This window comes from Vicugna pacos, chromosome 5, assembly GCF_048564905.1.
Source record: "Vicugna pacos chromosome 5, VicPac4, whole genome shotgun sequence".
NCBI classification, from domain to species: Eukaryota; Metazoa; Chordata; class Mammalia; order Artiodactyla; family Camelidae; genus Vicugna; species Vicugna pacos.
In genome coordinates, this window is record NC_132991.1 from 45,464,117 (window position 1) to 45,489,973 (window position 25,857).

Consider the following 25,857-nt stretch of genomic DNA (forward strand, 5'->3'; position numbering starts at 1 on the left):
CCAAACCACAAACGCCTATTTTACCCATCTGAGTCTAACGCTCTCTCTAAATCACCATTAAAACCAAACCACAAACGCCTATTTTACCCATCTGAGTCTAACTTTCCACAGATCCCCAGTGTCCACAGATGATAAGATTCAAACCCAAAAGCCCTGGATAATGTTGCCCATACGTTTGCAACTTTGTCTCACGTTTTCTCTGCTGAACCATCCTTCCTACTCGACATTTACTTCTCTCCCCAGTAGTGGTTTCCACCTTTGGCTCACACCTGGAATGGATTCTAGTCTCCTCATCTGAATTCGGCTTTGCTAGTCACCAACCAGGGCAGCAGACCATGACCCCTCCTTAAAATTTTTTAGGTATCTACCGATGGTTCCACTGAGGCATCCTTCAGCCCTATCCTCCGAAATATCTGTACACGTGGGTCCTCGTCCCAAGTAGATAATTAACTTCTGTAGGGCAAGAAGCAGCCTCCCATCTCTCTGTATCCCGGCGCCTTTTTCACAGTTAATGCTTGTTGATAAGGATGAGTTCAGGGAATACGTGGTGTTAACGTGTTTAAAAGATGAGAAGGCACAAAGGAGCGCAGAGGCACCCCGCCCCACGCCGCGCCCCCACGACAGGGGGTTGTCGTCCGAGGGCGGCGGCCGGCCTGGGAAGGCCCCAGGGCGCGGGGCGCACGGTGCCCTAGGGGCGCAGCCCGGGAGCGCGAGCGCCTCCCCCCGCCCCGCTCTCCCGCGCGTCGGCGCTGCGGCCGGGCTGGCTGGCGGGCGTGCGCGGCGCGGGCAGAGAGGCCCGGCGGTTCCGCGCTCGGAGGTAGGTGGTGCTGTTGCAGTGACTGTCTCCCTCATTGGCGCGGGGCGGAGAGGCGGAATGTTCAACTCCTGACTCGGGCGGAAGCGTGGGAGCCGCTCGGGCCGCTGTCCTCTCGACCCCTGGTCGCTGCCCCCGTCCTCGCCGCGCGCGGGGCCTCGGCGCCCCCGGCAGCTGCTCGCGCCCGGCCCGGGAGCTAGGTAAGGGGCCAGGCCGGAGGCCGCGGGGGGAGAGGGTGCGGGGCGGGCGCGCCGCGATATCGACTCGTCCTGGCGTCGCGGGCCCAGGCCCTGCTGGGGTCGGCGTCCCGGGGCACCTCTGCCGGACCAGACCCGGCGTCCTCGGCTCCCGCGGCGTTGCGCGCCGGACCCCAGCGGCCGCGCGGAGCGGCTGGGAAAGTTCGGGCGGGTCCCACGCAGAAGTTGGCGCCCAGAAGAGCGGGGCGCAGCCTGGAGCGTCTCCGGCGTTTTCGGCCCCGGGAACACGGCGCCTCCGGGTCGCCGCTCGCCCTTCCCAGACGCCGGAGAGCTGGCCTCGCCCGGGGTGACCCGGGCGTCTCTCGGGCAGCGAGGCGCCAGTCTCCAAAATCAGCGAAGGGTGCAGGCCGCTTCCCAGCAGAGGTGCTGGCGTGCGAGGAGAGCACACTAACTTCTTTCCTGCCGGCCGGCCCGGGAGCCCGCCTCCCACCGAGAGCGGCCGCTCCCTGCCGAGCAGCGTGGAGCTCGCGCCTTTCCGCACCGCGAGCGCCCCTGTTCCTTCCGCGGCGCCGGCGGTGGCCTCTTTGCCGACCCGGTGGCGTCCTCCGGTCCCTGGGCTTGGAGAATTGCACCAGGCCAGGAGGTGAGGGCTGAGGCGGCCGCCACGCCTCGCTTGCTCCTGACAGCTTGCGGGAAAACTTTAATCCGAAACTGGTCAGAGGGCAATGAATTGCGTAAAAAAACGGGGCAATCGTTGTTAGATTGCTGAAAATGTATGTTTCTGCTGCGCCTCCGGGTCTTGCATAAGCACTATTTATGGGAGAACTTAATTACTATTTTTGTTAGTTTCTTTAATAATGAAAGCAACACCATTTAGTGGCCTGTTCCAGTGATACCACAATAAGCAGCTTCTCATGAATGATAGTGTTTTAGAATCGACTCATAGAATTAATTCGATGATATTTGAGCCACGGTAGTTGTTAAAGCGTATTCCTATGTTAACTCTGAGGCTGTTTTAGGAGAGCCTCCTTGCTTTTCTGGCCTCTGTTGACGTGAGCAGCTAGGATTCAGGGAAACCAAACCTACAAACACATTTAGACAAGTGATTCAAGATACTTGTCTTCTTTGTAGTAGGCCACTTCCACAATGAAATCTCATGTCGTTTCTGATGTTCAAAAAAATATGGGGTGGCTGCATTTTAATTATAGTTTTAGTCATTTGTGGAGCCTTTGTTTTCCGTTCCTGCTACAATAGTGAGAGATTTGGGAGATTGTAAATGAATGTGCATTTAGTTTGTTTGAAAGAGACGATTAAGAAACAGTCTTTTAGAGCAATGTGTACTGCTTATTTTAATCTTTCACAATTTAATTTCCATTACAACTTTTTTTTGAGATTATTTTGGAAATTTTTTTAAACTGGAAAATATTATTGTTTTTTATCAAAATTGTTAGTGTAATAATCCCAGGGTAAGTGACCATTAAGTGCAGGGACATTTTTTTCTTGTCTAGGAAAGCAAATAGATGATTGATCTCTTTTTCTTATTCTTTTAGGGAACACTTAAGGACAAATTAAAAAGAGAGAGAGAAATATCCAGATATTAAGCACTGAGGATTTGGATCTAAAAATGGATGGTCAAAGATCTTGGGAACTAAGGGACCTTCTTGCCAAATAAGGAAACTTGGCAAGTGGCACTGTGTATTTTAAGTTAGCCCAAGAGTGAGTGTTATTGGCAATATATTGGCTGAGTGCCTATCAGGAATGAGCAGTGAAACTGACTTTGATAGGGCTACAAAATTATAAACAGGAGTTAAGAGGGGCATGGAGTGAATAATCTAGTCATCAGAGAAAACACTGGAGAAATTACAGTAATATTTTATGAAAAGAGGTCAGCGATAGAGTGAAACCATTAGTGTGGCGTGAAAGAAAAAATGGACAGTTGATTTTAGAAATTGATAGATTCAAAGAAAAGAAAGGAGAGAATCAATGATTAAAAACAAAACAAAACAGAAAAAGGTATTTGTGGTGATATAGTACTTCTTGGAATAAGATAGCCTTATATCTGTAACCAGAGATGTTAGAAATAAAAATCAATTTGGATCATTTGTTTTCCATTTGATTCTACCCAGAACAGATTGACAGGGACGATGTCTTGTCTATCTTAATGTAATAGAACAGCTAAGGCACCTTTTCGGTCTTACTGCAGGGAAAATTTAGGCTACTTCTTTCGTGGCTATTAACCTTGTCCACTACACACAAATAAGCAGAGTTCCAGCTGTGACCTGAAAACTGTACGTGTTAAGGAAAGAGAGGTATAAATGCTGAACCTTAGATTGGTTTGACTGATACGTGAGTGCTTTTGTGACAGACCCTCCTATGGACAGCTGAAGCATTGATTATACCTGAATAGCAGTTAAGTAGCTCAGTAGAAGATTCTGTGAGAACAAAGCAGCCGCAGTTTTGACAACCTAACTCCAGCATCACAACGGCTAATAGGAAATTAAAGCCTCACATTGAACTTTAGGTGGATGGTAAGCAATCTAGTAATTCCTATAATGAGAAAAGGGTGTGTTTAAAGAAAAAAGACAAATTAGAAGGAAGAGGCAGAATGATACAGTGGGAAAAAGACACGATACGGTGGAAAAAATGGATGACTTTGAAGGCAGATCTGAATTCGAATCCCAGTTGTGTCACTTTCAGTTAGGTAGTTGGCTTGGGCAACGTTTACACCCTCTATCCTCAGTTTGCTCACATGCAAATTGGGAGCAGTAAGCCCTGCTTCATAAGCATAAGCATACGAGGCAGCATGTGGAAATGCTTGACTCAGTGCCTGAAACTTTAGCTGCCATAACCGAGTGGCCGAGAAGGGGTTTTCCACATTCTCAAGTTATACACAGAGAAAGCTGCCTGTCTCACCTGTTCCCAGCTAAGCAGGGTTCATAGCTGCTGTCCTGCTTTGAGTGTAGGGATTTCTAAAGCAGCTTTGTGTGCCTCTGTGTCTGCATACAGCTTTGTAATATTCTTGCAGGAGAATCTGCAAGTTAATGGATTTACATTTGAAGAATTTGGGAGTTGTGGGAATAGTGGAAGATTATGACCTGGAAGACCAACACTGGAGTTACTTGGAACCATTCTTACAGCTGATTTTGAGCACCAGTGGTCTTCAGGGACCAAGAGCCTTCTTTCTGGAATCATCTCTGGACTTCCGTAGAGGAAGACCAAAAAGAGAAGGCAAGAATCGCTGCCTAACAGTCATGGAGTACATCTTTGCTTATGAAACTTTTCTACCAAAGTGCCCTATTGTGGGGAAGAATGTCTTCCTCCAGGGATCTGTAAACATAGCCATAAATACCCCCAATGTGAGCAGGCACTTTCTTTAAAATCTTGCATTTGATCTTAAAAATCCATGTGACTTTTCTTTCTCTCCTGTACTGGTTTACTTTCTTGAACAAACCAATGCAAACAGGTGCTAAGCCTATTTATTCCCCCGAATCTTAAAGTAAAGTTGATGCTGAAAGATGTGTGTTTTTTTATCCACCTTCTGCATAGTGCGGCCTGCTGCATGGGCTGATGCCGTTCCACTGTGCAGAGAAGAGAACAGGGGTAGATCATCATCCAGAGAGTTTTCGTTTTCTGTGGCCGTACTGTGGCTTTGAGGTGAGCAGAGCTCTGTGCTCTGAAAGTAAAAAGGGAGAGGATAGTTGTAGGATAGACGTCTGAAGTCCGGCTCGCACCTTCCCAGCCAGCTTGGGAGGAGAGATTTGGGAGGATGGTCCAGTCATCTCCATTACTGCCATCACTGAAACTGATCACTGTGTTCTCGCACGGTGTCAAGGGGCTCTTAGTGACAGGTTCATGACTGTTTCCCTAAGAAGGGAAGGGAGAGGTCAGTTAGTCATAGCGTGCTCATAGGGTTGGAGCGGATCTTTAAAAAAAAAACATTCATTCTGCTCTCCCAGTCTCCTCCCCACATGCTCACCTCCCATTGAACACGCTCAGTGACGGGGAACTCACTACTAAACAGGGTGGTATGTTTCCTTGCTAGGCAGCTCTGATAACCAGGAGTTCTTGTCCATAGATAGCGTTGCCCCTAACTCAGCGATACATGCTGTAGGGTCTTCCTTTGGTCTTATCTAGTTTTAACACCCCTATTTTTTTTTTTTAATGTTACCGGGTTTTAACTCTCCTATGTACCCTTCTCAGGGAACTTTCATTCTAGGTTAGTCCCAAATTGTACTGTTTGTGAGCAGCCAGGAAGGTGAGATACTTTCTATTTGACAGAAGACTATGAAAACAGGAGCTGAGTAGCTGCAAGATTTAAGGATGGGTGGGCCTGCTGACCGAATAAGCCTGGTTTACTTACCAGCTGCTCTCTCCCCAGCACGCACCCCAGGCACCTGGGAATGCCTCTTCCAGCCAGCTCTCAGTGTGCCTTTGCTTATTCAGACTCTGGCTGGGTTCTCTTCCTCACGCCTCCCATTGTTCAACACAGAAAGCCCCCGCAGTGACCCGTGTCATGGGTTGTACCTACTTTGCGTTTCCTAGTTGGGCTGCTGTTTGGGCGGCATGTCTGCGGCATAAATGGCCCTGCTCCCTGCACTCCTGTTCGTCCTGGATGTTGCTTCTAGTAACAACATTTCTGGCGAGAAAGTGCATCTGTTTTCATAATTGAAATATTAACGTGCAAATCATGTCTCATGTAATGAGTTCATTTGAATGTTGAACCTGTGCTTTAACTGGAGAGTTATGTCATTTATGTGGTGAAGCAGAGAGGGAGAAACACGGGAAACAACAGCTGTTCTATTTTTCAGCCTCTGAAAGTTGGCACCTCCCAGATATCCATGACGGAAGATGCTCTTCACCGAGCCCAGCAACCTGTTCTAGACAAGACGTGCTGCTTTCCAGTGGCAGCCTTGGAGGAAGGAAGGAAGTACCTACGGCAGACACAATACTAGTTAGTTCTAGTCATACCTAGTCTCGTAGATCTTATCTCTTTTGAGTGATTTCGAAACAAAAACATAGCAGAACGGCAGTCTTGTTCAGGAACAGAATCTTTGACTCCTGGACTTTGGTGTTACAAACAAATACATCAAACCAGAGCTTAACCCATTGTTAAGACTTGCAGAAAAAAATAATAATTGCAGAAGCATAATCCAAGTGGTATTGTTTTACACACATGATAAAGCACATTTTTATTAGTTTGTTCACTAATGTGTTAAAGAGGCTGAAATAATGCTGACATAAGTAAACATCAGGGCAGCAAGCTTGGCTGAGGAATTTGTTGAGGCGCTGTTTTCTGAAAGTCGGTTTTCTTTTTTTTGTCATATTCAGGTCATGATAAAGAAACTAAATTTTCCTTCTCTATTCCATCAGAAAACAAACGTCTAACTACTTTTGTGAAAAGAGGGCAAAGGATAGTGTAAATCAGGCAAAGAAAAGCAGGAAGGATCTGGATTCAGAAATAATAGGCCCATATAAGCCTAAAAGAAAAATCTGGAAAAATTCCTAAGGTCTGTTTTCTAATATATTTAACCTTTTTGTAAGTAGATTTAATTTTTTAAGTTAAGACTTGCAGGTATTCTGAGTCTATCTGATATGCAGCAGATAAGATCTGAGAAAAGCCAGTGGCCACCACAGAAAGTAATATCCTCTAGGACCTTCCACAGTCAGGGCTGCAGTTGAATAAATAGGTCCTAGAAACCCTAATATCTAAAAAGTGCCAAAACCCCAGAGTATTGTCTTTTAATAACTTAAATACTCTCTTTATGAAAAAAATGTTTAAAAGAAAATTATAATTACTAAGAGGCTACATTTTGCAAAAATGACTAAAACCAAAAGCAGCAAATAGAGGAGTGAGAAAAAATGAAACATACACAAAGAAACTCAGATAGTAAGGATTTAGAGGTCAACAGTACGTTAATCTATTAATAGTTGCTCTGCAAAGCTGATAGAGACAGAATATAAAACAATTCTGTAAATGGGAAGAGGAAAACAATTGGCGAAAGGATTCCTAACTACAAAGGCTGAGAACGTAGATGGCTAAATAGGATGTCAAGACTTACTAAAAGAATTAGACAACCTAGTTTCCATTTATTGAGTGTGGCATACCGTGTGCTAGGCACTGCGCAAGGCCTTTCACAGCATCTCCCACTTCCCAATGACTACGCAGAAAGGGTATTACTGCCAGTGAGAAAACTGAAGTCAGAGAGGCTCAGTGACCTGCCTGAGGTCTAACAGCTAATAAGTTCAGATTTGCTACCAGATCTCTCTAACCAGGGTCCTTCCCCTGGACCATGTGCTTCTGTGTTGAAATATCTGTTATTTGGAAGTAAGACTTAAAGAAGTCAAATAATACTGTGCAAACATGATAACTTTTGGAATATTAATTTTGAGACATTTGATAACAGATTGGGTATTTTATTTATTGGGTCTGGAAATGCTATGCTCTGAGAAAAAGTGATTGATTCAAGGTTACTAAGAGGTAGAGGCAGAGTTCTAACCCACACTTAATTCTAAACTTTGGTGTTTTTTTTTTTATTTTAACGTTAAAACTTTAGCGGGTATTTTTTTCTTTTTTCCTTTTCGTCTTTAAGTCTAGGGCAAAAGTCTAATTTTTTTGGACTGGAAGGCTGAAAACTTTAAAAAGTGAAATGATACTCCCTTTAAGGTTTTCTTCTTCCAGGTAGTTCTACTTTTGATAAGTAGCTGATGGTACTGTACAAGCTTCAGCAATTTAATTAATAGTTTAAAAATCTTTTAAAATTTTAACTTAAGGAAATTTTTAAAATGAAAAAAAAAAAGATTAGTCTTACTACCCCAAGTACTCAAATGATTGGGTTCAACCACTGAGTTAGTGATTTTCAACATTTTCAGAATTGTGACCCACTCTTAAGCCTTCATGTTTGTGAGATCCCTGTTTTAACTTATCCTTCAGTGCTCTGTGCTACATACTTACGACTAACATTTAAAACAACTTGGAGAGTTTATGAAACAAAAATTAAGATGCTACAAAGTTGGGACTGGGAATTGTTGCATGAAGAAAAATTACCCTTCTCAAATAGAAGAATTGTTTTAACATAGTGGGATGAAAACATCATTTGATTGGGTGTACTATATAAATACCTTGTATAGATGACTCTTACTGTTACGTTCTGGTGTACGCACTGGAGAACATGTCTGAAAAATGAGAACATAGTTTGATCAGGTAGCAGTCTTCCCCAAGATGCTCTAAGTATGATTAATCAGCATCTCGGATTATCATTCTTCTGGTCATAAGTTGATCCCTTTAGAATAATGATTTTAAAGGAGAGAAAGCACAAAGGAAAAAATTAATGCGTGTGGTTTGATGCTCACAGTAATGGCAGTGGGAATCTCATTTGTGTTCTTCAGCTAAGTCCATGATGCTTTGCCAGGCTCACTGGAGTGAAAACCTGTACTCATACACCTCAGAATTGTTAGTCTCTTTGGTAATCAGACAGGACTTAATTTTTTATAGACTCAATAAAACACTCAAGTAATGATATAGTTCCATTCATACATAGCCAGCTTCCAAATGGCAGGATGCATCACAGAGTGAGTAACAGTGATTCTGGGAAGACAGACTGGTTGTTTCATCTCGGGGTGAAGATGCTGGAGAGCTGGCTTCTCAGACGTCAGCCTCCCTCTGGCACCCCTGGGTCGGTTTCAGATGGGACTGATTTGCCTCAGCTCATCCATATTCCCTGGGCTCGCTCTGCACCAGAGGGTTCAGACCTACCCATATTGATCTCATCCTGGTTCACATCTCTCCATTTGTTCTGGAAAGGATTTCCCCTCTCCCCCTCCTCTCCATCCCCCTCCCTTGGACTCAGAGACACTCAGTCCTGGAGGTCCCAGACATACTCTTCTCCATCTCCCAAGAGGACTAGGCAGCAATTTCCAAATCAGGATTTGCTTCAGGATCCTCTGGGGGGGCACTTGTAAAAACAGATCTCAGATTTTACTTACTCTGATTGGAATCTTTCTAGCTGCAAAAGGTGTAACAGCAGAGCCAGAAATAATTTGTTCATTTGCTTGTTCATTCGTTCATTCAATACATGTTTTTAAATGGAAAAGGTGTGACGTGCCTGGCTGTGTATTAGGTGCTGCGGGTCCAGATGTAAAGAGAAATGCGTTTGCCACTGGGGGCAGGGGGAATTTCTAATCTAGGGGGAAGTCAGTGGGAAAGATGAAAGAGTAAATAAGGGAGCTGTGGCACTGAAGAAGGAGAGTTAACTCTGCTCCTGAGGCCCAGAGGAGGTGGTCAGGGACGTCACTGGGCAGCGAAAGGCATTCAAAGCAGAGACACCAGCCTGTGCCAAAGTGTGGAGACGTGAGAGCATGTACGGGGAACTGCAAGTCATTCCTCGTGTGTGTCTGGGGAGGGAGAAGACAAGAAGTGAAAGTGGCTCTAAGTGGTGAAGGAAGAACATGAGAAAATTTCCCAGAATTAAAAGACATGAGTCACAGACCGAGAGTAAACTGAGTGTCCCACCAATGAATGAAAAAGACTCACCCCTCAGCATATCCTGTTAATGTCAGCATTCCAGGGATGCATACAAGATCCTAAAAGCTTTCACAATGGAAAAAGTAATGTAAAAAGAATTTCTAACCAGAGTAGCATCAGACTGCCCTATAGGCTAGATGAGTATGAAGTACTACTTTTGGAAATTATTTCCTACCTAGAATTGCATACTTAGCTGGGCTACCAATCAAGACATTTTAACACAGAGATTCCCCAGAAAAATTGCATCCTGGGCCCTCTCTTCAGGTAGCTAATGGGAGACGTGCACTGTCAAAGCATGAGAATAAACCAAGGAAGGCGAGAAGCCAGGAGAAGCCAGTACAGGAGCCCCTCCCCAGAGGAAAAGGTGAAGGAAGTTCTGAGGATGGTGGGGAAAGCAGTCCCAGGCAGGTCAGGCCGAGAGAGACCATTCCAGCCAGATTGACTCAAGATAAGTGGTATAGGAGCAATGTCTCCAAGAGAAAATAGAACAAACAAACTAAAAAGCCTGACATTTTTACTTTATTGAGAGGAGTCTTGCAGTTCTTGGGAAAGTTTGCTGAGGTGAATTAAGTTTTAGATGTATACAAAGCTAAGCAATAAGACAAAAATGGAACAACTAATAACTTTAGGAGAAATAAAAAGTTGTCCAAGAAAGGAAAAGTCATTGAGTCCTGCACAGCACTCTTGGGAGTAATGTTTACTTTGTCAGACTGCTGTAAACGGCGACTGTTGACTTAACCAAATGTTGCGGCATTGTTGGATGCTGGGAGGATTGAGCAAGTGTGGCATACTTGTATGTAAGTAGGTGAAGAATTGGATATGAAAACTAAACCCTTAGCTTCCACAGAGAGAAGTTAATAGGTAATAACTAAAATGGAACAATCAGGAAATAGCAATGTGAACACATTTTCTAAACAGATACAGATATAGAAATATCATGAAATATGAACATCAGAATAAAATCCTAAGGGAGTTGAAATTAGTGTCCTCTAAAGAGAGAACTGGGTGTGGGGAGGGGAGGGACAGGGGAACTCTATTTTTCATTATAATCTCTGTGGTCCTGTTTTATTTTTTGTACTTTGATAAAAGTAAAAATGAATCATAAAAATATAGACCTAGCATTATTAACACTGAGGGACTCTTGCAAGTAGTGTTCTGCGTTTTGTTGAACAAGCCTTTTGCATTTAAGAACAAACTTGTGTACTCCGTGTCCCTCCCTACCTTTGGCACATTCTTAAATTTTATCTTTTGTCCCCCTTTTCCTTACTGAACTGAATAGGAATTGAAGCAAAAATTAGTGAGGTGAATTGTTGAATCAAACACGGACAGACTGTATCTGCATACTGTGTTTGTTTATGTAGACTCTAAGCTATCTTTTAGAGCTCTGAGGATAAACAGTCCTCTGTCTTGCGTTCTTCCCAAAGTAGAGCAGAGCTGAACTTCACGTAAGAAATCAGCATTCTTCAATGACCTGATGTTCCTAAAATGGGACGGCTAGTCAGCTGCACGTTAAGATCTCTGAGCTGACTGTGGGCATCACTCAGCAAAGCCACAGGTTGTTTCTGAAGAAATTTTGTCCATTTATGTAGACACAAACGGCCCCCTCCACCGTCTTATTTTGAAAATAACCAAACTCCACAGAAAAATGGAAAGCGCAGTGAAATGCCCGTGTAACTTTGCCCTGGGTTTGCCGGTCCTGAACACTGGTCGCGTTTGCTTCCTCGCTTTCTATACCCATTCCCTTCTTTTGGAGGGAGAGTGGGGGTTGAACCATTGTAAATTAAATTGGAGATATCATACTTTCATACATCTCCCAGTATACCTTCTAAGAACAAGAACATCCTTCTACAAAACCAAAATACTGTTATTTGCCATGGATAAAATAATACTATCTAGTACATCAAATTTCCCTAAAATCCTAATAAGACCTTCTGTAGCTTTTTGGGGATCCAGAATCTAGTCAGTGACCATGCATTGCATTTAGTCATCATATTTCTTTAAGTGTTCTATGTACTAGAAGTTTCTCTGCTTTTTTTCTTTTCTTTTTTTTTTTTAAACTTTCATGATACTGACAATTATGAGGGGCCCAGGGGGAAGGTGTTTTGTAGAATGTCTTGTACATACGGACTCGTCTTTTTACTCCCTCGTTATAAGATTCTGGTTTACGATTTGGGAAGAATAGGTACACAAACATTTTTATCCGTCTGATTTTCATGCAGGTTCAGAGTTTCAGTCCTTTGTTTCAGTCCTGTTTTGGATGGTTTTGTTTTGTCTTTCCTGCTAATCTGTGGTTTGCCATGGGGTGTGAAGAACGACCACTTACCTGGAGAACAGTGAAACTCCTTAGACTGCAGAAAACAGCACTGTAATAATCTCTGGGCGAGAGAATCTGTTCCTCTGGAGACAAGCATAATATTTTTTTTAAAACATTCCTGGCAGAGTTCTCTGGATGACTTAATATATTGTAATCAAGGGCAGATTTTCTGCCCTTTAATTAAATTCTGCTTCAGGATACAGTCCAGGGAGTCACTTCTGGAAAACACTTGGCCAGCTCCCCTCTCATCCCTAAGCTGACCACTTTGCTTTTGGAATTGCACCACCGAACGCGCGTTCGCTTTGCAGCACCTCGGCCCTCCTGTGCCAGCATGCCCAGATGCTGAGGTTATGTATATTTTCTGTGAAGTGAGCACAGCGTGCAGAGATGGCATGCCTCGGATGCCAGGATCGCTGTGCAGGCCTGCTGCTGAGAGCGTGCTTCCCGTTTGTCCGGGCTTCAGGGTAGACCTGGTGACATAGTAGCCTTTCGGCAGAGCTGGGGATGTGCAGGAAGTGCTGCTGCAGGTTTGGTCCGGGCTGGGGGGAATCTGAACCATTTCTGGGGGGACAGCTGTGTTTCAGAGTCTGGACAAGGGGCTGTTGAATTCTGTACTGGCTGCCAGGGTAAGCGTTCTCATGTTGATTTGTTTATACTCTTGTTTTTCTTCCTCTTAAGTCATTAAGGCTCTTTTTGGAAGCATCACAGGACTTGGTATCCATCAGCAAAAGTGGAATTCAGAGGTTTCATTCTAATATGTTTACAATCTGACTTTTCTTTTCCTTTCTCTCTGCAGATTTTGTGGAAGTATAATACTTTGTCATTATGAGATGTCGTCTCTCGGTACCTCCTTTGTGCAAATTAAATTTGATGACTTGCAGTTTTTTGAAAACTGCGGTGGAGGAAGCTTTGGGAGTGTTTATCGAGCCAAATGGATATCACAGGACAAGGAGGTGGCTGTAAAGAAGCTACTCAAAATAGAGAAAGAGGTAAGGTCTTTTCCTGCTATCAGAAGTGCTCACGGTAGCGACTTACGTAAGCTTTTCAACCTAGAGCGCAGGCTGCCAGGGACCTAGCAAAGCCTTTGGGTCGGACCTGTGAGGCCGTTTCCCAATTTCCATTCTAGGAGCCCCATAAATAGCAGTCAATGCCATGTGTGCGTTAGGGTTGAGTTTTACTAGGGGTCATCTGAACTGAGAGAATTTCTTTCCATGGTGTGAAAGACAGATATTCTCTGAGCTGTCCTCCAGGGGAGGTGAGCCTTCAGGCCTTCCCTGGCTGCAGGCTTTTCTTCTTCCTGGGTCAGCCAAGAGGGGTCAGTAGAGAGTAGGGTGTAAAGTTTTCATCCCCTTTCCATTTTTTTGTCTGTAAATTTGTGGTCATCAGGAGTTGTCTTTTGAAAATTAAAAAAAGTTATTCTTCTGCTGAAATGCAAGCAATTCCAGCTTCTTGAATTTTACCTCCACTTAAAACCCAAGGTGATGGTCTTTGTAGCATAAAGGTGCTAGACAGAGAGCCGCCCAACTTGTAACATCAGAAAAAGGTCTTGGCTTTTGGCATCTAGGGTTTGTGCTGGTCCGAGCTGAGCTCAGAACTCATACATAAACCCTTCAGCTTTCTCAGGAAAGTGACACAACATCGTCCCCACATTCAGTTTGGTGCCTAAACTCTACAGTAAAGCCAGTTGTGGAGCTGACCCGTAGATGCTTGGGACACTGATCATTTTTAATAGCTACCCTCTGCAGTTTTTTTTTTTTTTTGGTCATTTCTATTTATGTCCTGTTTTGGCTCGTTGTTGGTCTTTTCAATATCTTTTTAAAGTGAACTTTTCCATAAATATCTTTGACTCTCCCTGAATGATTTCTTTTTTTTTTTTTTCCATTAACTGCTGCCAGTGAACCATAGCAATTGATTAGAGACAGAAACCCAAATGGAAAGCACTTCGTGGTATTTCCTCCCAGCACTGCCGTGTGGCTGTGTGATCACCAGCTGTGTTTCCGATTGTTGAAGCCAAGTCAGAAGGACTAAGCTGTCTCTGCCTTATGGTATCTGTAGCTTGTGGAAAGTATTAAGAAGTGGTAGCTTTTGAAGCCGACATGTGCCCCAAACAGAAGAGTACTATATAGAAAAAGTTTCCTCTCCCTCATTGCTTTATCAATAAATATTTTAATAGTAGCCAAATAATAAAACCATTTCTTACTCTAGGCTAAACCTAGCTTCTTTGTTCTATGAACTCTTAAGCCCTTTATAGGCAAGCATTTTTGTACCTATTTCACAGATGGGGAAATAGAGCTTTGAGAAATGTATTAAGCTGCCCCCATAGGGGCAGGTGAAATCCAGATGAGACCCTCTGTTCTTTAGTTTTTAGCTCTGAAACCTCTAGTTGACCAGGTAGGAACAGAAAATAAGCCAATTCCATCAAATTTATATTCAAAGAAGTACATAAGTATGCTAGTATTTTTAAGCATCATGCAACTTCAATACAATGAGCATGTTCTTATTTGGTTGTTGGATGTAAGAGAGATTTTATGAGATATAAAACAAATTTTGGTATGAAAATAATAATTGCAACTCATTCACTCCACCCCCCATTCCGTGCCCAATACCTTTTTTACTGTCTTTTGAGAGAGCCAGGGAAATGACATCAGAAAGCCCAAGGGTGAAAGCAAGAATTGGAAACTGCCTAGTTCTGCTCTGGTGTAGGTATGGAACCTGAGTGAGTAGCATTCAGAAATGTTAATTAAACTGCAGGAGCACACTCATAAACTTGTATGTGGGAAAGCCAGAAACTCAGTTTCAGCTTTGGGCTCGGTTTAGTTGGTGACTGTCAGAGATAAAGAGACATGGTAGGTTATTGCAAAGCATCCCCACACCTACTGACTCAACTTAAGTTTAAGACGTAAAACATTTTGCCTAGGGGTTGGCAATTATTGGAAACAAAATATACATTTCTTATGTAAGTGTTACATTTTGTGAACGATGTATTGGCTTCATGGCTAGATGTTTTCTCAATGATAAGATAAAGGTAATAAGCTATGGGTTTTTTTTTTCTTCCATTTTATAGATTCAGTCCTGTGTTACTTGGTCATTTTTGCCAATGAGTTTTAGAAGCAATGGAACATTTAATAATATGTTTGTAGCTCACTCATGGAACTCTTTAAGAATTACCTGATATCTGGTAAAATATGTGGAACATGGAGAAAATATATGCAAAACTCTTTAATTTTGTTTACATGAAAGGACAGAGAATGTTTTTATTTTCACTTTATTTGTAGACCTCTAGTGAGTATGTATACTTCCCTCTGCTTTAGTGAGTATATATTACTTTTCTGATTTAGAAAAAAGGAAAGAAAAATAGCATTTACTTATAATCTTTGTAGTGCTTTAAAACTTAATTTTTAAATATTCATCCGTTTGATTTATTTTTTAGATTTTACATATAAGTGATAGCAATAGTATTTGTTTTTCACTGTCTGACTTATTTCACTAAGCATGATATCCAGAACATATATATCACATCTTCTTTATCCGTTCAGCTGTTGATGGACCCTTAGGTTGTTTCCATATCCTATAAAACTCCATTTTTTAAAAACTTTTACACCTAGTGAAAAACTGCGAGGCTAGCGCCATGAACTCTAGCATCTTCTTCCCCAGACGCACCACCAATTAACATTTGTAACATTTGCTTTCTCTCTATATATTATTGATTTATAGATATTCATGCATATTTTATTTTTACTGAAACATGAGAGTAAATTGCAGATGCTATGTACCTTTATCCCTAAATACTTTAGCATCTCCCAAGAACACAATCATAATTCAACTGTCAAAAATTTAAGATGGATACAATAATATTACCTACTATACAAGTCTGGTTTTGAATTTTACCAGTTGTTCCAATAATGGCTTTTTATGGCAACTTTTTTCCCAACCTAGGATCACGTACTACATCTAGTTGATCTATGCTTAGTCTGCTTTAATCTGTAACAATTTCCCCTCCTTTCTTTGTCTTTTAAACTTGGACGTTTTTGAAGTGTGCACGAAAGTTTTGTAGAATGTCCGTCATTTGGGGTTTCTCTGATTTTCCCTCCCACCAGCCTAGTTTGAGGTTATGTCATTTTGGTAGGAGTGCTGCCTGGGCCTGTGTCCTTGGTGTATCTTAATGCAAGACCTGCAGTGTTGGTTTGTCACATTATTGATGATACTAATTTTGAACTCTTGATTGAGGGGCTCACTGAATTTCTCCACAGTAAAAATACCTGTTTTCTCTTTGTAATTAATAATGAAATTATTGGTAGATCCTTTGAGGTTATGTAAGTATCTTTCCTCAACCTCCAGTACATTGTCTTTAGCATCCATCTGTGATTCTTGTTGGAATCAAATTTTATTATGACAGTTACTGTGTAGAAAAGCAAAAAGTTCTAGCATAAACGAGAGCCCTTCTTCCTTCTTTCCTTCCTTTCTTCACTTATTGTTTCATTGTAGACTTATGGATTCTTTTTTCAAATTCAAAATGTTACAGTTCATTACAATTGGTATGCACTTTCATGCTTAAATTGCCCCTGATTTGGGCAAGTAAGAGTCCCTTCAGATTGGCTCCTGTGTCCTCTTGTGCGTCTCCGTCAGTTTTTTAGCCTGTACTTACTTCCTGGCACAGAGAGATGTTCCAGGCTGATCTAGTTCCTGCCGCAGCCCTGGAGCCAGCCATTTCTTCAGGAAGCCCTGATTCAGAGTGCCTGACGTGGGAGTGCGATATTGAGAAACTAAGATTTGGAAGCTAGGTTTGCTTATTGTAGACTTTTTTTAAAAAAGAGCCTTTGTTCTTTTGGGAGAAAGAATGGTTATAGACATTTTATTTATGGAAGCATTTAATTTAAAATTGGATATCATAATCTGAATAGCTATAATCTGTGATACACTCCTGTTAGAAATGTAAACTGGCATACTTTTTGGAGAAGAGTTTAGCAAAATGTATCATAAAATCTTAAAACATTTACTTCCTTTGAGCCAGAAATTTTTCTTCTAGTACTTTATCCTAAGGAAATAATCAGGGATAAAAGAAGGCTGTAATAGGTTGCTCATTTCAGATTATATAATGGTGAAGAACTGGAAACAACTCAAGTGTCCTGCAACGAATTATCCTATATCTCACCCCTCCTCAAAAAGGTAAACGTGAGAGGTGGTGGGTGTGTTAATTAGCTTAATTGTGGGGCTCCTTTCACAACATATATACGTATATTGAAATCATCATGTTATACCTTTAAATATATTACAATTTTGCTTGTCAACTACAGAGATGAAAAAAAATTATGCTTCATATGTGTCATGGATTCCATTACATTTGGAAGAATACTTAAAGAGAATGCTTAGGAGAATGCTTATGATATATTGCCGAGTGGTAAAAGCAAGTTACAGAACAATGTTTGTAATATGATCCCAGGTGTCTGCTTGGTATCTGTGTAGTGTTTTTTATTTTTCTTAACACTTTCCTTTGTTTTTAGTGTTTTTCTATGATGATCTCATATGTCTTCCCCCTCCAGCATTTCATTATGAAAATTTTCAAACCTAAAGAAAAGTTGAAAGAGTTTTATATTGAATGTTTGTAAGTCTACCATCTAGGATCTGTCATTAACATAAATACTTGCTTTATTACATGTATATCTATGTATCTTTCCATTCATCCATCAGTTTTGAAGCATTTCACGATAAGTTGCAAGTATCAGTATGTTTCCCCTTAAATATTTCAGCATGTGTATTATTAGAGTCCATTATGTGTTTGCAGTTTTGTTTCTTTTGAGGTAAAATTTACATATAATGAAGTACACCAATCACTAAGTTTTGACTGGTGTGAACAGTTTGACCCATATATTTACTCTTATGATCAGAAAAAAACTCAATTAAGCCAATCATAGCTCTGACAACCTATGCCACTTTCTAAGGATGTTCAAGCAAACTGAGTTTTACAGACCTTTTTAGCATGTCACAAATCACAAATTTTCCCATCTCAACATGTGCTTTAAAAATGTTTAATGTTCACTTCTGCGTGGCTTTCTCATAGCAGCACTACAGGATTTTCAGTGGTAATTTAGCTTGTTTATGTCAGTTGCACATTTGCTTACAGTACACTATTTTTGTTAAAAAAAATTTTCAACAGGAAAAAAATAATATGAGCTTAAGGATGTATACCAAAAATAAGAAAAGAAGCCATCATCATATTTTTTTGGTAAATTCCAGATGAGCTGAGATTAAATCAAGCTGCTTAGGTGAAAGTTGAAGCAAGGAGTGGAGAGGGCAGAGAAAGACACCGGATCCCAGGGTCCCCTTTCCGTTCTGACCCAGAGGAGCTCAGTCCCCACACAAGTGGTTTATCAGCTTCACAGCGTGAACCAGACGTGTCTATACCTGCTACTTCTTTCTGTCTGAGAGAGGTAGAAACCTGCAAGCATTTGTATTAACTTGAAATCTGTTGATCTATAACCAGTAGTCAGAAACCAGATTTAAGTAGGAGATATGAGAGAAACATGATTGCTCTTTATTTCTCCAAAAGAATTGAAAGGAGCCAGAATCCTCAAGAGGTGAAATATTACTGAGACGCTTTTATTTGCCTTCCCTTTTGTAAGGTCCCACTCCCTTTATTTAAAAAAAAAAAATTTTTTTTCCTGTCACATTTGACTGTTGTAGAGATGTTGAAAGCCAGATAATTCAACTTTCCAAACTGTCCCACATTGTAAATACTTATAGATAAAGAGAGAAGATCAAAATGTCAAAACTGATCATAAGAACAGGAACTGTCGGTAACTTTTTACATAAAGGGGGAGATATCCATGTGAGGTAGGAATATAATATTAAAATTGATGCAGAACTCAGAACTAAAAATAGAAGCTTTTATCATACAGACTTTATCAACATGACAACATTTAGAGCTTCAGAGAGAGCTCGTTAATGTTGTTATCACTTTATCAGCTCATGGGAGACTCTTTTCCCTCTTCTTTGCAGTTCTGTGGCTTTTTATTAATGAATTACCTGTATTTGCTTTAATTGTCAGAATGCTGTTTTAGTATTTTCCCCCGTCCCAGAACACAGTAAAGAAGAATATGACATTTACTTTCTTTGCAAATCTTCTCAGCACTTAAATACGTTGATGGGGCCAATACAAACAAAAATTAACTATCTTGGGGACTTGATAACTGCCATTGAGTTCTGGCATAGCTCTGTGATAATCTGCCCAAAATGGTGCTCAAGAATGGCCACTGGGTATTTTTAAGCCTCAAGAGAGCGGACTGAGCTATGCCAGAGCTCACATTTTAAGTTGCTGTCTCAAGTGCCTAACTGGTCTGTGACAGCATCTCCACACCCCAAGACTCCGCCCCTTCACTCAGGAGTCCCTTCATGACTTATTATTTAAGACAACTCTGTGCAGTTTTTCTGTCCCCAGTCAGAATTGACCCATTCTCGATCCTGTTCTTTTAGGTCAGTGGTTCTCAAAGCGTGGCCCCTGTACCAATGGCATCAAGCATCACCTGGAAATTTGTTAGAAATGCAAATTCTTGGGCCTCACTCCACACCTGAGTCAGAAACTCTGGTGTGTAGGGGTTGACAGTCCGTGGTGTAGCAGGCTTTCCAGACGTTTCTGATGCCCACTGGAGCTTTAGGTTGTACCTGGCCAATTGTTTGTCAGATACAGACGGTCAGTATGTTAACTCCAGTTTGGAATTTCAGGTACCTTGTGAAACTGGTGGTGGGGGAGTTTTTGTTGTAAGAGGCTTTTGAGACCCTTAAATCCACCATGTTCAGGTGACTACCTATGCCCAGGCCCTATTTGACAGTGTCACTGAGCACAGTGACCCCGAGGCTGACTGAGCAAGTGAGAAACCTCAGGCAAATGCCTTCAGATTCTGAACCTCCTCCGCTCGGGTTCTCACCTGACTTTCCAGCTTCGTCTTTCATTTTCTCACCAGAACTCCCGCCTCCTGTTTAAGCATTCTTCTGTTGTACTTTCCTGTTTCTGTAACCTTGTCCACATTCTTTTCTTCACTTGTAATACCTTTGTCTCCTCTGCCTGGGCAGGTCCCATTCATTTTTCAGCATTAATTTCTTCTCTGAAACAGTCTCACATCCTACAAGCATATATATTTTTTCTTTTGCTTCTGAATTTATAGCAGTTAATGCCCATACCACATAATTTGACATGTGCTTAAAACTGTCTTGTGACTCTAAATTTACTGTAAGCAATTGCCACTTAACTTTTCATGTGAACATGCCATGTCTTCTCATCCGAAAGGGAGGCCAAAAACACTACTTACATCATAGGTTGTTGAGAGAATTGAGTTAACATGTGTAAAATTGTCTAGAATATTCAGTGCTTGACATATAGGAAGACTTGGGTTAACTATCATTTGTGGCTTCACAACTTCTCTCAAGTTAGGAGAGCAGATAAATGTGATATTTTGTGAAAGCTCCAATTCATTGGTTCTTAGAACTTATGTTGAGAAGGGGTCAGAGGCCACATTTACAGTCTGCAGGCAGGAGCCATGGCCAGGCTCAGCATGAATACGGAAGGGCAAGCACGTATGTGCGGGGCATCAGCATCCATGGCTGAGCTCTCTGAGGGCGAGTACAGCCTTTTTCTTTGCTGTTGATGCTGTCAGCATCCTGGTCATGCTCATTGTACCAACCACCCATTCCTCCTGGGAGCTGGTCACGTGGTTAGGGGCTTTCCATCACTACCCTCTTCTTCACAGTTGCAGTATAAGGTTATAATCTCCATTTGACAGTTCAGAAATTAAGGCTCAGAGAGGTTAAGTCACCTGGCTGATATAAAGATCCTCCTTCTTGTCTGCTTCACAGTACCCAGCACTGTGCCTTGCTCACAGTAAAGTTTTTGTTCCTTGATACTCGAAATCATGTCGCCGTAGACTTCCCTCTCATCATCCTCCAGGAAAGATTCTCTGTATTGATGTACCTGCGGTTTCTTCATTTACTCTCTTTGAGCTGTGAAGAGGGTACAGCACATCTGTCTTTACTGCATCTTCACTGTATCACTTGCTTTCAGCTACATAGTAACAGAACTGTTAGCTGTTAGTTTGATTTTTAAAAATGCCTTTGCTTTTGTACGTTTTTAGACTGGCATGCCATTTCCACTTAAGGAACATCTCACTGTGCCATGCTTTGACTTTGCACTACATATGTAAATCATCACTTTGAATTAGAGAATAAGCAGTTTAAAACAATGAAATAATGAATCAGTTTTTTTGATAATTATATGTAGTCACCATCTAGAAGTATATATATATATAACAGCTATCCATGCTCAGCTCTATTCTATGAGACATTTCTGTTACTGGGAGCTTATAATCTGAGACACCCCAAAGTGAACTGCTATAAAGAGACATAGGAAATTGAATGCGTGTTGAACAAATATGTAAATTAAATGAGTAAGCATGTACTACTGATGTATCTGAAGGTAACACAAACCTTATGGGAGAGGTAACCTTACAGTGAAGAAAAGCTAGAGGAATGGCTTCTCCTGGAACCAAGAGGAGTTTGGAAAATTACCTGAATTATAAATAATTTTCTTAACAAACGTATGGTTACCAGGGGAAAGAGGGGAGGGGAGGGATAAACTGGAAGTTCGGGATTTGCGGATACTAACTACTATATATAAAACAGATAAACAACCAGGTCCTACTGTACAGCACAGGAAACTATATTCAATACCTTGTAGTGGCTTAGAATGAAAAAGAAAATGAAAAGGAATATATATATATGTGTGCGTGTGTATGTGTACAAATGAATCACTATCCTGTATACCAGAAATTAACACAACATTGAAATCAACTGTACTTCAATAAAAAAATTAATTAAAAATAAAAAAATAATTTTCTTATCGTGTTATGTGAAATGCAGTTACATTAAGACAAACATTATTCTATGATATTTTTCACATCATTGATGTGACCATAAAAATGTTTTATTTGTGAAAGAAAGCCCCATCCTTCTCATTTTTGCTTCTCAGTTAGTAAAATTTTTTTAATCCTTTCAAAACTTTGTTAGATTACATTTTTACTTGCATGGGGATTTTTGATTTGCCATATGGGGAACATTATTACCATGGTTATTTCAGCTTTTCATTAAAGTTATTATTGATCTCTGTATTAAGCAATAAACATTTCAGTTAGTAATTTTTCTCTGGCCATGCTCTAAATACTGTGCTGAAGTCAAACCAGTGAATGTATTCCAATAAAAATGTTATGTCCTGACTAACTGGTGTTACACAGCTAGGCTCTCTTCTAGAGAAGAAAAATAGTATGAAGCACAAATTGAATTTCTGAGAAACTCAAAGCCTAATATAGAGAGAGCAATTGAAAAATTGAAAACTTGGAGGAGAGGAAGAGCCACCCATGAGTATTTCAAATAGTTTTGAAATAGATACAGTTTTCAGTCTTCAGAGTAGAATTATATCACTTGGGTATTAAAAATGTACCCAGTTTTCTTCTGTGCTTTCTGGTGAAGACCAGAAGTCACTGACATGAAATTACCTAAGACAGAGGCTATCTTACCAATTTTTTTTTTCACTCATGCTTGATCCTGATCCTGGTAGGACATCCAGTTTCTTTTTGAGCTTTGTCGTTGATGACATGTGAGATGCAGGATGTTCAGTTTTGGAACAGTTTAATTCTTATGAAGTTCTTTATAATGTAACTTCCAGCCATGGATACTGGTCTCTGTTTCTGGTGCCACACAGAACAAATCTTACCCTCTTCTTTCCACGTGTCTTCTTATTGAGTGCAAGATCTGTATCTTATTGATCTTTTTTTCTGAGCTCTACAGAGAGCCTGGAGGATCGTAAGCCATCAGTGATTGCATAGAGCATGAATACAGTAATAATCACAGTGATCCCTTCTCAAATTTCTCTTCTTTTGTAAGATTTCAGAAATCTTTTGCTCTTCCTGAGTCTACAGAAAAGAATAACCTGACATTCCCAGTCTACTTCATAGCCTTTTCTTCTCCATGTGTGGCTGATTTTTTGAGTTCTTAATAAATTAGTTTGTCTTTGAATGCAAGGTTCTGTTCTGTAGCAGCAGGGCAGGATTTTCCCAGCCATGATTCTCATCTGGTTTGTTTTTTTAACATGTTTCCAAAAAGGGAATCTAAGATGCTTTCGCTTATCTGTGTTAATATCAGATGTTCACTGATTCATGACTTGAGAAAAATTAAGGTGTCCTAAATGAAACGAGACCATCGGAAGTCTAATGACTTGAAAATATGACGCCTATCTCTGACACTGTTCTTTAGGAAAGTAGTGCTGGATAAAATCAGCTATATTACAGCAGCTGTGACTGTAAGCACGAAAATGTCTGGTGAGGATCTGTGCAGGCTCTGTTAAAGAAGGAGGGGACTGCACGGCTGATCTGCTTTTGAAGATAGATGATGATAGTAAGCAATTAATGAACAAAATCAGTTTAACTCACTAACTTTTAAGAACATGCAGAACGATGCTTCCTTTAGTGGGAAACAGTTACTTCTGTTGTTGGAAACAGAGTCGTAGAGTCTACCTGAAGAGTTATGCATTCATTTTTATTTCACTCTTTGGATGGGTAGTTTAAAAAATAATGCATTGTTTAGCTCACATCTAAACTAACTTCTCCTGAACTAATTGGCTGCTGACCAGCTCTTTAAAGTTGTAAAAGTGGAGAATCTTTTCTTTTTAAAAATCTCAGGATAGTTTCTTAACCACAAAAAAAAGGCCTCTGAATGTAATCTCCATTCTTCCTTGTGAAAAACTTTATACTCAAAGAAGCCTGGAAGTTGTGGCGAAGGCCAGGGTACCTCTCTCAGAACAGTGAGGATATGTGGGGAATCCTGATCCTAGATAGTCTTACCATAAGTGCTGATCAGGCCAAGAACAAAGCTTAGTATGAGATCAAGACATTAATATTAACTGGATTGGAGGTGTGGAGCGTAAAAAATTAATTCTCCAAAAACTGATTTTTTAAATTGTTAGCAGGTAGAATAAGCCAGGGAAGGCCCTCTGTACTCCCAGATCTTATTCACCTGAACGTAGGGTAAGATAATAGAGTATTGCTGAGAGAGGTGAAAGAAGACATTAATAAATGAAGAGACACACCATGTCTATAGGTCAGAATATGTGCTGTCAAGATGTCAGTTGTCCTGAAACTGATTTGTATATTCAGTGCAACCCCAATCATAACACCAGCCAATTTTTGATAGAAATTTATAAGCAGATTGTAAAACATATACAGAAACGCAGAGGACCTGGAATAGCCAAAACAATTCTGAAAAAGAATGATGTTGGAGGACTTATACTACTGCTTTATATCATTACTTATGATAAAGCTGCAGTTACCCACATAGTGCAGTATCAAGATGTATATAGATCCACCAGCAGGACAGAACAGAGTCTAGAAACAGACCCACACATGTTTGGTCAATAGATTTTTGAGATAGATACCAAGGAAATTCAGATGAGAATGAAAAGGTGAATGAAAGGGTCATATTCTCAACAAATGGTGCTGGAACGATTAATGTCTATATACGTGAAAATTGACAACCACCGGACTAGGGAAATGTGGTTGGTTGCTGAGCAGTGATAACGGTGTGTGTTTTCTCCAGCCATGTTCAGCTCAGCAGGTACAGGATTGGAGTAGATGGAGAATTGGGTCTGTTCAGGGCTGTGGTTTTCCTGAGTACAGTGAAGTGAAAGCAGAACAGGAGTTGAGGGTGGATGCCAGGGAAGGATGCTGTGATTTGCCATGGAAAGTAAGCTCGGTGAGGAGAGGAGAGAAGCCACCGGGAAGGGAGTGGCACTGAAGAGGTGTAGGTACTGGTGATTATAGGCTGAGAGACTGTTGGAATCCAGGCACCAGAAGGAGGGAACTGGAAATATAAGAAGTGGAATGGGTGGATTTTGGATTCTGGAGGGTGTGGTTACTGGTAATGCAGGGTCTAGGGTGTGACCGAAGGAATGCATGACTGAGGTGTGATGAAGGATTGGACTGTTGCAGGGGAGCTCAAGGGCTTGAGAGAACAAGTGTAAGAGGCTCAATTTATGTGCACATAAACATTCCCACCCTGAGACACGAATCATAATTGGAGAAAATGACAGCAAGCTGGGGGCTGAAATCATCAAGAAATGAAGCGGGGCTACCTGGCATTGGTGTAGGGCAGCAATAGTGAAGGATAACGGATGATGCAATCTGATGGCATAGATCCTTCTTTTGGGGAGGCGGTGGGGAGAACTGTCTGGAACTGGTAACTAGGAGCAGGAGGACGCCTTGCTCACCTCCAGGCCCCACAGAACAAGTGCTGAAAGAGACAGACTAGCTGCCATCCAGAGGGCTGCAGAAGGGAGCCAGCTCCTATCAGAAGATGAGGGAAAGTTTAGGGAAGTTAATTGATTGATTGATTGAAGTATAGTCAGTTACAATGTGTCAATTTCTGGTGTACTGCATAACATCCCAGTCATGTACATACATACATATATTCATTTTCATATTCTTTTTCGTTAAAGGTTATTAAAAGATATTGAATACAGTTCTCTGTGCTGTGCAGAAGATAATTTTTTAAACCTATTTTTATATATAGTGGTTAACATTTGCAAATCTCAAATTCCCAAATTTATCCCCTCCAACCCCAGAAAGTTTAGAGTTTCGGCAGAAGTCTGAAATGGCGTAGGCTTTAGGAGACTGACAGAAGACTTAAACTGAAATGCCATTGGACCCATCGTTCTCACTTTTAAGTGTTTGTTCTAAGGAAATAATTGGAAAAGTGCACCTGTGTATATGTTAAGAGTTGTACATGTCCATGGGGGGAAAGAAAACAGGAAAAAAACCAACGAAGCTAACCAAATGCATAGAATCTTACATCTAGCATGGAAATGGGAAAAACATCTTTATGATTTGTCAGTTTTGTGTACAGAGGCAATTCACTCCATTTAGCTTTGAGTCATGCAAAGTACCTTGAAAGTATACTCGTATACTGCTGATACTTT

At 41.1% G+C, this 25,857-nt stretch overlaps 1 protein-coding gene across 6 annotated transcripts in view; it reads left to right on the plus strand.

The window, feature by feature from the left end:
* Nucleotides 1-663: 663 nt before the first annotated feature.
* MAP3K20 (mitogen-activated protein kinase kinase kinase 20) overlaps nucleotides 664-25,857 on the plus strand; it is a 158,292-nt gene continuing 133,098 nt past the window's right edge. For 2 of the 6 annotated variants that reach the window (XM_072961175.1, XM_072961178.1), the window contains exons 1-2: nucleotides 12,229-12,373; nucleotides 12,643-12,835. In XM_072961175.1, coding sequence (XP_072817276.1) covers nucleotides 12,351-12,373; nucleotides 12,643-12,835 — 216 coding nt within the window. In that variant the 5' untranslated portion in view covers nucleotides 12,229-12,350. Of the gene's footprint in view, nucleotides 1,015-12,068; nucleotides 12,194-12,228; nucleotides 12,473-12,642; nucleotides 12,836-25,857 lie in introns of those variants that run through there. The other 4 variants (XM_072961177.1, XM_072961179.1, XM_072961176.1 and 1 more) reach the window with 4 other exon arrangements.